Raw genomic sequence first — 15,215 nt, forward strand, 5'->3', positions numbered from 1 at the left:
GGTCCACATGGGGTCAGCTGCTGCTGCCTGCCATGACCTTTCACACAGGGTACCTTAGCCGTCCCACCGCCTTTCTCCATAGGCTGCTGATCAGGTGTGGTGGGAGGAGACTGTGAGCATGCCCGTCCCCAATTGGCTGTAAAGGGAGGGCTCTGCTATCCAGCTTTGCCAATCTTAGAGAGCTGCAGCTTTATGTTTGCTTTATTTTCGTCCAATCCTTGCCCTGTATCCCAGTCCAGTCCAGGTTTGACCAGGTTCCTTGGACCTCCTTGGCTCCCCTCGGCTCCCTCTGCTCACTCTGCCCCCCCCCACCCCACCCCAACCCCCTTATTGTCTGTAAGGCATCTCAACTTGGGCATGGAAGGACGGAGGGTTCAAGAGTCTAGCTGCACAGGACTCTTCCCATTTCTCTGTCAGGACTTGATATCGTCTTTCAACGGAACAATAAAAGCCCTCGATTGATTAATTTCCTATTATTCCTCCATTTTCTTCCATTTTAGTTTGGATAGACAGTCACTGTGTTAGAGTGCGATTAGCTCCCACAGTCTGTTAACACAGACCGACAGACAAGTCTCTGGTGGTTTTCATTTGTTGATTTCTTTTTTTTAAACAGGTACTGGGCCATTCTTGGTGTGGGATTCAAGGGCTTTGAGGCTGCTCACGATCTTCTTCTGCGGTCCAACGATAGTCACGCCAACCTTTTTCAAATCCCTGGTGTGTGAAGAAGAGAAAGAGAGAGAGGGAGAGAGGATGAGATAGGTCAAAATACGAGATACAATCAGGGAGAGACACGGAGGGAGGGATTGGGAGAAAGTGTGCGTTAGTGATGAAGGAAGTGACACCCATGTGACATTTAATGACATGCCCCCAGCACTGCTCCCTTCACTTTCCCATGGAGTTGCCATTAACAAAGGACTGCATTTCCCAGAAGGCCGTTGAGCTGCCACATCTATGTTCAGGATATAGAGGAGGGAGTGTTGCCTCCACTCTCCATCACTAACAAACAGGGAGATGGGCCTGTGGGGTTACACTGACAGCTACTATGACCCTGTCAGTGCAGGCAACAATAGTATGCTAGGGCCACAGTGGCATAAAAAGACCTAGTTTACTGCCTTGCATTGGACTGAATATTACAGGCAGGTAGGAGTACGTTAAAAGGAGCAGCACTGGTACATGTGGAGGATATAACATGGATTCAGATGGATCTGTTAACTTAATACTAAAATATGTGTTACTGTGCATGCATTGAAGTATAGGAAAAGACCATCTGTTCAGGAAAACTAGTCCATTGAGAGTTTCAGCTTTAGTGTCACACATGTTATGCATTGTAGGAATCAAATAAGCACAGTAGTTAGTCATCAGTAAACCATCAAGCCATTTCTTAAACAAACACTACCAACAACCCTAAAATACATAGTATGTACAAACACACAGGCTTGCTGTTGTTACAGTGCACAAGAAGAAACGGTCACATGTTAAGACTCTTTTTCTCAATTATTATAACAAAGGTATTGTATTAGTAGAAGCAGCAGAGTTGCAGTTGGGAGTGATGGTATTACTATAACAAACAAACACGTTCAGCCATTGAGACATTTTGGTGTAATTAAAACGTTATTACAAAAAGGTTTTATTAAGGAAGCAGAGCATTTAGTTTGCAAGAGCAGTCAATACAGCACACACTGAGACAGACATGATTTCACTCTGTGCTATAATATAAAGGGATAGTACACTTAAATCAAGTTATAGATTTGTATTTGGTACCTACATAGAGTAATAAAGTAAACTTTAGAATTGCATCTGAATTTCCATAAAATTTGTATTAAATAAATCCAAAATATTGTCCTATACATGCACAATAGCTTGGTTTCCATCCACACACTAAATTCAAAGTATCTTTTACATTAGTATGTGCTTATAGTGTGGTGGAAACAGCTATTGTGTTATTACTAACTATCCCTTTAAAAGTCAGTCAAGTGAAGGCCCATCAGTGTTTCTGGAGTTTGACTACTGCTCCCAGGTGGGGCCTTAGCTTCGTTCTACCACCCACCATCCAGAGCCCGAGGAGGTGGACAGGAGCTGGGCGTTAGAGAGTGGTGATCCCCATGGACGGCTCCCATTCTGGGCAAGTGGCCGGTGTGACGTGGACCTCCGTCAGAACCACTCTACTGAGAAACAGCCATGCCCAGTAATGTTAACACTTTAAACTGGATGTCATCAATATGTGTCATGTCTTGGATGGTATTTAACACATTTTAGTTGTAAAGGATAAGTCTAAAATATGTATCCTTTTACTACACAATGTAAAGTGAACATCTACAGTATGTTACAGTCAGGGAAGTAAAATACTCAATATTCAGCACACTGGATAGTAACTTATGTTTTAGACACAAGTTACATTAAAAAAATAAACAAGTAGAAAACCACATATTTAGTGGCCACTAGTGGATAACCCTTTTAGCAAAAAGAGTTAAACCAGCTTGGATGTAAACATCAATCATTGGAAGACTTATCCAAGACTGGATCCTGGTTTCTCGATCTGTGGAGTGGGGCCAACAAGGTAAAGTGTCAAGTCCTGCTCGTGACTGTCCAAGAGTGCAATGACAATTCAGGAGCAAACAAAATAAGACACACCACAGCATTAACTCACAACAGTGTCAAGCTGAAACAATATAAGATGAATTTAACTTATTTAATACAGTGTAAACTCTTAAATACACTTCCAAATGGGATCATGGGAAATGTTCCCACTGTAAGATTGTGTGGGTAGTTGGACAAACAGCTGTTGGTAACATAGATTTTAATTATTCATTTAAAACATGAAAAAATACTAATTACTGTTTGACTGTTGTTGCATTGAGAGTAAATGCATCAGTGTGTCATCTTTTCTATGCATGCACTTTTGGATGACCATGATCTCAGCCACATGAATCATCTCAAGAACAGACAACAATGCAAAACGAATACCACAAATATTAAAAATATAAATTCTACACATTTAAACATGAAACACATGAGGTGTGATTACAAATCAGAACCAGACATAGATAACCAACTTCAAGAACAAAAACATTTCCTCCTGTAGAGTTGAGTCAGCAATACCTATCACCCCAGAACAAAAACTGCATGCTTTTTTCTATCAGTTTAAAGTGATGTAAAACAGCTTTTCTTTAATAAGACCTCCCAGTTTTAAGCACTGTATCACAATATGCAATCAGTACAAATCACATTTTAAACCAAATATGAGTTGGTTACTAGCTGTGGATGTGACACTCTGGTTTTCAGCTTTGTGTCATTTGCTGCTTTCTTTGATGGATCTGGTGACAGTATAGTTGCCCTTAACCTGTGTTCTGGCTTATTATTTTTATTGATCGCTGATTTCACTCGTTGCTTTCTTTTTCATCATTATTGACTGCTGTCTCTAAGCCAAATGGCATTAAAGCTTTAATGCACTTCACATTTGGAGAGGAACCCTTTTGATATTAAAGAGAGAGGGCCATCTTTGAGCACGGGTAATAATCTCATTTGTTGCTGTGTCAGTCATGAAATGAAGTGGATGCTGGATTAGACCGGGTTATGAACCTATATTCAGCGTTTCCTTGGAAGGGTTGAAGGAGCACAAAAGTCTGTATGATAGAAAACTTGACTGAAAATTGGACTTGATGAACTCACCGAGCAGACTTTAAACACAGTATTTATCTGCACAGGATGTTCTTTAGAGTGTTTCTTCTCCTCAATTCTTTATCTGTCCAGCAGTTTAGGTTAGGTCAAGTGTTTCACTTTCTACCTGACATGAACTTTGTTTGCACTTTGTCCAGATGAAGAAAATAGTTCAAATGATGCAGTATTTCCAAGTCAGTCTATCCTATCACGCCATGAAAAAAGACTTCAATTACTCCGGCAGATGAGTCAGCACACTGCAGCCAAGTATGATTACAGTTCCTCAGAGGTCAGAGCGCTGCCAAGCCTTGTGCTGAATATCAAGGACTAGATTAAGACTGTACAAATCAATAGAGCAATCTATACTGAGCAATGCATAGGTTCAGCTCAAAGCTCCTAGTCTCGTAGCTGACCTAGCATTGGATGCCATAGCCTCAGCCTTCAGTGGATTAATACTGCATGATCCAATTTAGCATCTAGCTACAGGGAATGTGTAGGTTTATGTGATTTCTGCAAGTGCAAGATTACCAGTAGTGTGTAAATAAAAATGGTAATCAAGTAAGGGATTTTATTTTGAAATTATATATACTCAAGTAGAAGAAAAGTAAAGTAGAAGAGTAAACAAGTATCTCACCTGAATATATTACAGCATGTCCTTAACAAGTAATAACAAATGTGAAGTGTACATATATTAATGGGATAGTTTGGATTTTTTGAAGTGAGGTTGTGAAATGAGGCACTTGTCTATAGTCAGCATATTTCCTCCAGTAGATGGGGGTCAGCACAAACAGTTAATCAATGTACTGTCCATCACATAGCCCTTTGCCTTGACGCTAGAGTTTTTTTTAACTGTGGAACTTTCATTTTTCTACACAAGCCGAACAATGTATCAGTATTATGCCACAGATCAGCTGTTTGGATCAGAAAGTGCAGCTTTGAGTTTAGACAGCGGATCAGCAGCATAATACAGTGAGATATAATCTAAACATTGATGTGTGTGAGCTCAGCTGAATATAAAAAATATTTTTTTTACTCAACAGTAATACAACAAATGTAAATATTACATTTATATTTTAAAAAACAACTTAAGCTCACATTATCAGCTGGTAGCTTTTTGAGCGAGTTAGATTATTGAAAATACTTGAAAGTAACACAAAAAACAACCTAATCTGTAGATCAGTAATGTGAAACTAAAAGGGGAACAATGAGAAAACAATGATGAGCCATTAAAGCACTGCTTTCTAATGTATTTAACTCTCACACTGTTAATGTTTTTGGAAGTTAATGACAGGAGCTGGCTCCAGTACTGACCACCACTTCCCAACTGCCTCTGCTGCTGCCATCACCACAGTAAATGGCTGCTTTGATCACAATGATTATAAATGTCCAATTATTTACCCGGTCACATACCACATCAATTAACTAGCAGCAGGACAACAGTGTGACGGAGAAAGACAGAGAGGCAGGGAGAGAGGGACAGAGGGAGAGAGAGGGGGGGAGAGAGAGAGAGAGAGAGAGAGAGAGAGAGAGAAAGCAAGAGAGAGCGAGAGAGAGAGAGAAGACATTTTCATTAATAACAAGGGAATATTAATCAAGTTAGTGCTCCTTAATTTTCACCAGTAGCAGCACTCTAAGGCCTAAAAGAGGATTGATTATCAGTATAATCTCTTAATCTAGTATCACTGTGTTAGTGCCAGTACAAGGCTCGGGCCAGGACCTGATCCACTTCCTCAAAACCTTTGTCAGCTCGAGGATCCTGTCAGTAGATCCAGACATGTTATTTGTGTCTCTCTCTTTTATTTAGTGACATTGATTCACTAAACCATACATGCTATGGCATATACTCTGCCTTTAATATAACCCTAATACTACAAACTGTACACCCAAACCTTGATACTAACATGAAGCTGTTAGCTAGCTCAAACAGAAACTGAGTTGTGTTGCGTTCAGAGAAAACAGACTGTAATATTTTTTAGCAACGTTTGAACTGAACACAGCAGGCAGGTCTGTGTTTCACTGAAAAATAGAACATTCATTAACACATATTCTCAGTAAATGAGACAGTCTGCTGCACTTTTTAACAGTTTTGTTCTCAGCTTTCTCGCAGGCTTGACGCACCTCATTATGCAAATAATCATGTATGTTTTGTTGTTTTATTTTGTATGTAAATGTGTACATGTGTGTGCATATATACAGTACCAGTCAAAAGTACAGTACCAGACACACCTTCACTTCAATTAGAAAGTGTGTCCAAACTTTTGACTGATATTGTATGTGTGGATATTTCTTCATTGTTTGAATTATTAAAACTGAGAAAAGTGTAAAAATATATACATTGTTAAAGTTAAGCGTCCCCTGATTACATAAGAGCATATACCTACATACCAGGCCTGAACCCTGAACAGCCAGGGCCCAGTTTAACCCCTGTGCATACCTATTTGACAACCATGTCTTCATTTTCTCTCTGAAAAACTCTGCTCTTTTCAAATTCCCTCTCTCATTCCATTCCTCTATAGCTTATCTTTTATACTTTCTCTCATGGAACTCACAACTCCTCTTCTCTCTCTCTCTTTCTCTCACCCTCGCTTTCTGTTTCTCTATTTATCTCTTCTTTTCATGCCCTCATCTTCTCCCTCTGTGGTTGTACTTGCAACATTGAGAGCGTAGCTAAAGGCCTGTCATTATGAGTTACCATGACTCTCATCTGGACACCTTTAGTAATGGCTCTGTAGCTTTCTTAACTTCCAAAGAACAAGAGAGAGAGAGTGTGTGTTCTTCATCAAGAGCCTCAACAAATTCCCAGTAAGGCCTTGCCACAGTACTGGGCCCCTGTAAACACTGCCTAGTGTGTATCTGTGTCTGTGTCTGTGTGTCTGTGTGTGTGTGTGTGTGTGTGTGTGTGTGTGTGTGTGTGTGTGTGTGTGTTTGTGTGTGTGTGTGTGTGTGTGTGTGTGTGTGTGTGTGTGTGTGTGTGTGTGTGTGTGGTTGTCTTACTCTGTGGAGGTTTTGGCCAGGGTGTCACAAGAGCTGTAGCTGACCCCAGAGAAGGCCTCCTTGCAAGGCAAGGTCCTCATTCCATCCATCCAGTCACCCATCGTCCCTGCTGGGGGAACATCTGAACTGCTCCTGTCCAACAACAAGTTGGCTGGCCTGAGAGGAGAGAGTGGGAGGAGAACATAAATATATAGAAACAACTGTGGACATTTACATTTGAATAAAATTGGCTTATTGTTTGATTGATTTGAATTTCACAAAGTGCCCAGCCTAAATGGGCTTACAAGACAACACGAAAAAAAAGCAAAGAGACACAAACCAGATACCAAATACAAGATTTAGATACAAAAGGAACCCGCCTATAAACATTAACATAAAACAACCACCCCATTCTGTTGTCATCATAGCACCAAAACATCTCTGTTTTTTTCATTTAATTAAATATTGATGTTCTTAACTCATCATAAAAAAGGACAATACAGAAGAACTACTGCTACTGTAGCTACCAACTGCTTTTCAGTAAGCTACATCTCTTGCAAGGGGTACGTTTGTGAATACAGAGTATATGCATTGAGCTGATACTTGTCGCGCCTGGCTCTGATCTTGTCACTCCCCTCGAGTGAACACAGAGTCAGCACAGAGAAAATAGCTTTTTGAATGATGATAATAAAGTTCTCCTGTAGGGAACATGGAGCCCACAGGTAGACACTAGGATGGGGCTGGTCTCCAACAAGCAGCCTGTATTATCCAGAACAAAGTCAAAGGTGGCATTCTATAGATAAACAGAGCACATACCTAGTGTATTGGTCTTTTAGATGCATTTATTCACATTCAAAAGGCTGACAAATCAGCTGACACATTTTAGCATAAAGGCTTCCGCAGAGCATGTGTGGCAGCAGTGAGGTCTCTCTTTATAAAGGACACATTTTGTTGTCGGGACTCAGCAGAAAATAGTTACATCTCTACACCCTCCTCCGCTACTGCTGCTCCCACAAAACACAGCACCTACATGGCAACATGGTATGAGCAATATCAACAGCATCACTGTGGACTGAACATTTTCATCTTGAGTAATCCACTTTGCTGCAAATTGTGCATGTGTTATCTTGTATGTTTCTTGGAGAAGATTATGTAATATGTGAGTGCTACATTATCTTGCTCTATTATTACTCATTTTAAGATCTTGCTAATTGCTTAATTCATCACTGATGATATATAGATGCATAGGGTGCATAGATTATTGTTGGATTTAACCACACCACTCCTGCACTTGACATTCAAACTGTTCTTGACTAGTTAGTCCATAATCTAACGTGATTTACACCAAATTATGTCTTAAAGCTACTCTTACCTTTCTTGCATTTCACACAGCACTTTGAAAAAACTTGACTAGCAACAACCCCTCCTCCCTCCTATCATATCATTCGGTCCGAATCATATGATAGGAGGGAGGAGGGGTTGAACCATATGAGAATGGAATAATGATGAGTTTCTATGCCTGGTGGATCTCTCTAACATTTTAGAGTGCCGTTACCTTATTAATAGCATTTTAACTTAAACAAAAAAATGTGTAAAAATGTAACAAAGGTAAGGGTCGCTTTAATTCATTTCATACTTTGAGATTTTCACTGTAACCATGATTCACATAACAAGCCTACTGGCTAAAGTGTGGCATTGATAACATGTTGTTGAAGCACAGTTTCTTCTCTCAATTACTTGAATTTCTGTTTATTTTAATTCATTTTAATAATATGTTTGGATACCTGGGGTACTTAATATAAACCAGACCACTTGATCTGATCTCTCATCAGGGAGCCATACACACACACACACACACACACACACACACACACACACACACACACACAAGCATGCACGCACGCAAAAACACACCTGCACACACATACACACACACACACACACTTACAAGACTCTTATGGCCTCTTATGTGTCATAGGCTTCCAGTAAACCTGCACAATGCCTTTGAGATTTGAATACATAGGGGAAATCAAATCGCCACAAAAATAATTTCCATAATATATTTAACATATTCAAGAACAAGATTACTAACAAAAGCCGCATCAGTTTCTGTCTAATGTCATTACCATTTCCTGCAGTACATGTACCGTGCAGAAAAATGCAACATTAGATTTGATTACCCTTGATGGTTTCAATTGCATCAAATCAAATTAAATGAACTGCGTTGGGCTTTAGAGTGCTCAGTCAACAGTACAGGGTGAATGAAAGGCTGCAGGCACTGTTCTGACTAGCTCTGACTGATAGTTTTCGAAGGGGGGGGGGGGGTGGGGTGGGGTAACGAGAGCAAGAGCGAGGAATATTACAGCTAGAGAGTGCAGGGAAAGCTGAAGATGACAGAAAACTATTTCCTTAATCAATGTCTAATCTGTGATGTCACTACTGATGCTGTGCTTTCAACAGATATGATTCCCCTCTGCTGTGTGACATTTGATCACATCAAGGCAGGAAATGGGAAACCAGGTCAGACCACATTAAGTCAAACTGGGTCTCAAAATATAATGACCAGTGAGAACCAGAAACAACATTGTATGTGTTTATCGCTGGATTTTTGAATGACATTCAAAAGTGAGTCATTTTTTGTGAGGACACCTGTTGTGCAGATTAGACAAAGGCGCCTGCATTAAGAAAGACACACACGCACACGCACACACACGCACACGCACACACACACACACACACACACACACACACACACACACACAAAGACACACACACAGTCGAAGAGAGCCCCGCAAACAGGGCAGGACAGGACTGCAACAAAACAGTAGTTGTCCCACAGGGATACTATTCATAGGCCTGTAAATAAACTGATTAGAAAAACAGGACGTCCACCTCCACCTAACTGACTTGTATTGACGGTGAGCTTTAAAGCCATTGTGCTTATGTGCATGAGTGTCTGGGAAATATTACTCAGTGTTCTTGAATTTTGGAAGGTGTGAATCATAAGACTGGTGAAAAAAAAATAAAAAAGCTATTTCAAGTTTTCAAAAGTTCAAATGAATTTTCTTGTGCTGCAAAATTAATTGAAAATATTCTGAATTTTTGTGTAAAATAGCTTTTTTTGTCTGAGTGGCATTAGAACTCAAAGAAATATTTGTGGAGTTGTGAATTTGATAAACCATTTTTATATTATATTTTACATTATATATACCTCATTTTTATTTATTTTTTATTTCAGTTGCTACTTGATTAACAGCTTATTTCAGAATGAAACATAAAAAGATGTCATTTGTTAAATTTTACCTTTGTGTACCTCCAACTGAGAAATTATCAATTAAAAGTTAAATTTTTTTTTAAATAAGAAATATTCTCTGCACCCTTTATGTGTTGATGCAATGTCTTTTCATTTATAATCTAAAGAAATCATCAAGTTTATATCAAGAAACACTGACACCAACAAAGAGGTGTATAGAGAGAAGCAAAGTGAGTTGACATCTCAAACAGAGACAGGAAAAGGGAAGAAAAAAAGTAAGGAGGGGGTGGGGGGGGTGCATTTGAGGTGGTGGCGTGGGTGTTGTTACAATGATTGAGTCTTTTCCTGCCAGATCAGAGGCCTGTCAAAAGGCTGAGGGGCCCTCAGGACCCCCTGGAGAGACTGGTGTGCAGGAAAAAAAGAGGGGATTGAGGGATAGAGGGTGGGGTGGTTTGCATGAGGGGGAAAGAGGGAAGCGTCTGAATGTCCCTGAGAGGACAGTCTTATCTTGTCATGAAAGTGCCAAAAAATACTTTTTCTCCAATATATATTTGCTGCAAAACCAGGTAGGATACAAACTGAGATATATACATTACATCTATACCTTACATTCTAACTGTCTGGCTCTTAGTGTTCAGATTGTTTTTACAGCATTATTGATTCCCTCCTCTCCTTGTATTTGGTCTTGTTCCACTTTTCCTGTATTTCTCCTCTGATCTCCTTTCCCCCATATCATCTGCTTTCTTCTCCCCTCTACTGTCTGTCCTCTGAGAAGTAAACCTTAAATGACCTTGTTTTCACTCCCTTATCATTGTCTTTGTTTCCTTTGCTGTTCCATTTTCAGCAACATCTCATGGCAACACAAGAGACATGATGATTGGTGAGAACACAGAGAAACGGGAATGCGACGAAGGGGAAAATAAACAGCAAAAGAAAGCATCTGTCTGATGGCAGACGGGGTTTCAGAGCCCCTCGTGGACTTAACACCGTAGGAGCACAGAAAACACCCGCTCAACAGAAGGAAGTATATCTATACGGCAGAGAGAGAGAATAAAGTATACCCCCCTTCTAGTTTTCATTTCCCTTCCCCTCTATTGCTCTATCTTTCATTATTTTGACCTCCAAATAACCAGGGCTGTGTAGTGTCTTGTTTTTAGAGCTCTCAAGGGAGGAGAGTAGAGGAGGATGAGGAGAGGAGCTTGAACAGATTCATGTAGGCAGGTCAGTGTGAGGGGAAATCACCTTTTTACTATGTTACTGGGGCAATTCCCAGGGTGTCCCTGGGAGAGGTTAGATCGACATATAGGACCAGAGTTGGCTGTTTAAATTAAGCAGCTGTTTGGCATCCTCTGCCTCTGTTGGATATGATGGATGTGATGTAGTTTTAATCAATACTACTCAGGTGGTCTAAGGGAAGCTATTAACCTAAATTGCTTCAAGTGTGACATTTTGATTTGATTCCACTCATGCATGATTCTTATTCTGAAATCTTGATTTATATTACATGCCAGAGTTTCAGTATAGAGTTGGTGTTAGTAGGTATTCAAGAGACATTTTGACTCAAAAAAGTTAAAATTGGCTGATACCAAAAATATCATTAAGTACTGGCTTATGATACTCTATATGAATCTACCGTCCCCAATACCATTTGCACTGTACCTTCACTCAGTCCTCTACCACTCTATTATCTGCCTTCTCATGGTTTCCATATATCTTTGCACATATATATCAGAATTCATAGGAATAGTTGGACATTTTGGATGATATGTTTGTTTCCCTTTCTGCTGAGATGAGAAATAAATATCATTTTCATGTCTGCATGGTAAATTTGACACTACCACCAACAGCTGGTTTGCTTAGTGTAGCACAAAGAGTGGAAACAGGCAGTTTGGCTTTGTTCAAAAGTTTCTTTTTTAAATTATTTTTACAAAAAAATCTACAAAAACTGATGTATAAAAATGACACATTGTGGTTTTAAGGGAGGTGGAGAGGTGGGGGGTATTTCTTGGCTGGGCAGAGTAACTTCCCATCAACTTCACAATGACTCAAAATTCCAGGAAGAAACTGGTTATCTGGTTTCCTTTCACCAGTATGTTTTCCCATTCCCAACCACCTTATCCTACAGAACAGTACCCACACCAACACAGATCTTAAGCCAGTTCCATCTGCAGTCCCTGTCCCACTTTCTTTCACCAGGAAATGGGTTAGCTCTTGTTTAAACCCCAACCCCATTTCCAGCTCAACTATTGAACATGAAACAGAGACCATTTTTCTCTAGACAGAGGTTGTTTGAAAATGAATCACAGAGAGGAGTAACATTATAGATTTGATTAGTAGTTATATGTTCACTGAGTCTTGTCATTTTAAATTTTGCCTTGCATGGCTTGGGGGAAATGTTTATTATGTAAAAAGCCATATACAACTATGTCTGTGGTACATTACAGACCCTTGCAAATAAGTAGTAATTGTATTCTAGCCCTTTGGCTGCAGCCATTACCATGCTTTGTTAAATGCAAACACATTATTCTGTAGTGCCATTATAACCTGCAGTCTCATATATTTTAGACACCCTGTAAAGCCAGTCTGATAGACAGTGGCCTCTAACCTTAATTGGACTCTCGTTGGCCTTTAATTAGTGTCTGACAGCCAACCTTGGCCCATTGACCCCAGCCCCTCTCCTTCCATACATGCAGGGACAGTAAACTCTGACCAGGTCCCACCCCTGAATCCTCCAGATGCTCTCCTGTGGTCCCTGGCTCTGGTCTGGGCTTGTGGAGGAGGGGGTGCTCCATTAGCCAGCCAGGACAGCTCTGAGACAAACGAGGTGTGTGGAGTTGAGTACAGCTGCTCCCGCTGTGCAACTGCCACCACACACACAAGTGCGCACGAACACACACACAGATACACACCCACACACACACACACACACACACACAGTTCTCATAAATCACCACACTCGCCTCTGTCGGCCAGCCTGTGCTCACCCAGTGTTAAAAGCCAATCAGGAAAATTACATGCAAACTCCAAGGGACCTATTTTCACTTTCTTAAGAAATCATTAGTCAATGTTATGAGCTCTGACGTCTCCATAATACCACAGCCGGCTGCTGCAGACCCCGTGTCTGCACCCCTCCCTGCCCAGAATTGACAACTGTACATGGGCTGCCCTGATTCCCCACGGCCCCCTGGGAGAGAATGGTAGGTGGCAGGAGAGATGAACAAGGGGGGTTAAACTGAGTGAACAATGTAACATAAAAAAAGGAACAAGTAAAGAGGAGTATGATATTAGATATTAGATGGAAATATAAAAACATATTCATTGAATTTGTTTTAGGTAAATATAAGCAGATGGAGAGATGAGAAGGGCTAATTTCCATGTAACATCCCACAAACACAGCAGAAGCAGGAAGGTCATTTTTATGTTGAGCTTCTGCACCGCCCGGTTTCATAAACATACAGACAAGCACCAACAGAGAAAGAAATGTAAATCTAATACAAATGTTTGTCTTTGTCTCAGCTGTATGTCTTTGTCTTTTATATTCTCCATTACATGGATAATGAATAACAGATTGTGCTTCATAAGCTATAACTGCCATTGTTGTCCCAATGCTTTGTGATAACCAATAAGCAGAAAGTGCTATGACCTACAACAACACATTATGCTGTGCTGCCTCTGGTATTGTATTGTCTGGTGGCAGGTGTCTGTTAGTAACTGGGGAACCACAGCAGGAGATAAAACCTGCAAATTTAGTTACATTAATAAAATTCTAAAAGGTTAACATTCACTCGCATAAAACAGTGTGTGGGTGTCTTCCTTTTTATGACATTCACATAGCAAATTAGAATGACATAAAATTAACATCATTGCTTTCGCTGTTTTATATAAAAAAAAAGGACTGAATGAGGAATGGTTCTATCATTTGTGTAACTCGAAAATATGCAAACCACAAACAGTAAATTTCCAGTATCCGTTGGTTACCTGGACGTGGTGTTGGCCGTGATTTTGAGGCTGCCGGGGTTGCGTATGAGTTTATCCAGGATGCTGACTATCTGTTCAAATTTAGGCCGGTTGTTCCTCTCCTTCTGCCAGCAGTCCAACATCAGTTGGTATAGGGTAGCAGGGCAGTCCATGGGTGGTGGGAGGCGGTAACCCTCATCTACAGCCTTTATGACCTTGATGTGGGAAAGAAAATATAAGACATGAGAAAGGACACAAGAGATACAGGACCAGGCAAAAGTTTGGACGAGAAGGCCTGCAACAGTAGGCATCCATGTACTCACATCTTGATTGGACATCTCCCAGTAAGGCCGTTCCCCATATGACATCACTTCCCAGAGCACAATGCCATAACTCCAAGCATCACTGGCTGATGTAAACTTCCTGTAGGCAATAGCCTCTGGAGCTGTCCACCGGATAGGAATCTTACCTCCCTGAGACACAGAAAGTAAGAGAAAGATTAATCAGCCAATCAGTCATTTAATGAATCAATATTTCTCATCACAATCTTGCTACCTGACATTACCATGTTCTTTGGTTGATTAACTTTTGTGCCAAAATCCATAACAGACCATAGACATATCAAATGACACAATTGTATCCTCAAAAACAGAGTGTCAGACAGTATTACAGTAAAGACTGTGGAGAAGTCTTAAAATGTTATATAACAGAAATCTGAGAAATCTGGATCTGAAATGAGGGTTCATGTCACGTGCAAAGGACAGGTGTCTCAAAGATTTAAACAATTTTATAAGCTTTTCTGAAACACTGTAGCCCCTGTGGGCCGCATGGTTTGGATTTAAGCATTGTAGATTTAACCATAGATTCAGAACATGAACAGTTATCTGAATTATTATTACTATTATTGTTGTTGTTGCTGTTATTATCATTATTACTATTATTATTATTATTATTATTATTTCCAGTGTAGTGCGGTAAGACATGCAGTGGGAACTGCAGTCTAATGTTGCCTCAAGGAGCTGCTAAGCCACATAGAAGCAATTCTTTTGTGTATGTGTGACAATTTGGGTTTCCGATGATTAAATTTCCTTTCCCACGGTTACAAGTATAAATATTCTGACAAACATGTGTTTTATATATTTTAAAATGTTTTTCAAAAAATTCAAAAAAACTCACACATTGAATCTTACTGTGACATAAAATATTGGTCAGTTCTAATTTAAAAATATCTGTGTCAGCTTTAAGGCAGAAACAAAAAAAAACATATTAATCAAACCATAATCCAATATTTCCGGCATAATTTCTCACTGTGCTGTCTGATGCATTTGTCATTCAAACTGAGAAGCCGGACAAATGAAGAAAATGGAGCTGAGGA

The 15,215-nt window shown here is 40.0% G+C and overlaps 1 protein-coding gene across 2 annotated transcripts in view; it reads right to left on the minus strand.

Moving 5' to 3' along the window:
* Positions 1–605: 605 nt before the first annotated feature.
* The window catches only part of epha3 (eph receptor A3), a 97,891-nt gene continuing 83,281 nt past the window's right edge, over positions 606–15,215 (minus strand). For both annotated transcript variants that reach the window (XM_053328201.1, XM_053328203.1), the window contains 4 exons: positions 14,164–14,313; positions 13,862–14,055; positions 6,652–6,807; positions 606–711 (listed from right to left, as the gene is read on the minus strand). In XM_053328201.1, the coding sequence (XP_053184176.1) occupies positions 606–711; positions 6,652–6,807; positions 13,862–14,055; positions 14,164–14,313 (606 nt within the window). The remainder of the gene's footprint in view (positions 712–6,651; positions 6,808–13,861; positions 14,056–14,163; positions 14,314–15,215) is intronic.

The sequence above is a fragment of the Scomber japonicus genome, chromosome 11 (genome assembly GCF_027409825.1).
Source record: "Scomber japonicus isolate fScoJap1 chromosome 11, fScoJap1.pri, whole genome shotgun sequence".
NCBI classification, from domain to species: Eukaryota; Metazoa; Chordata; class Actinopteri; order Scombriformes; family Scombridae; genus Scomber; species Scomber japonicus.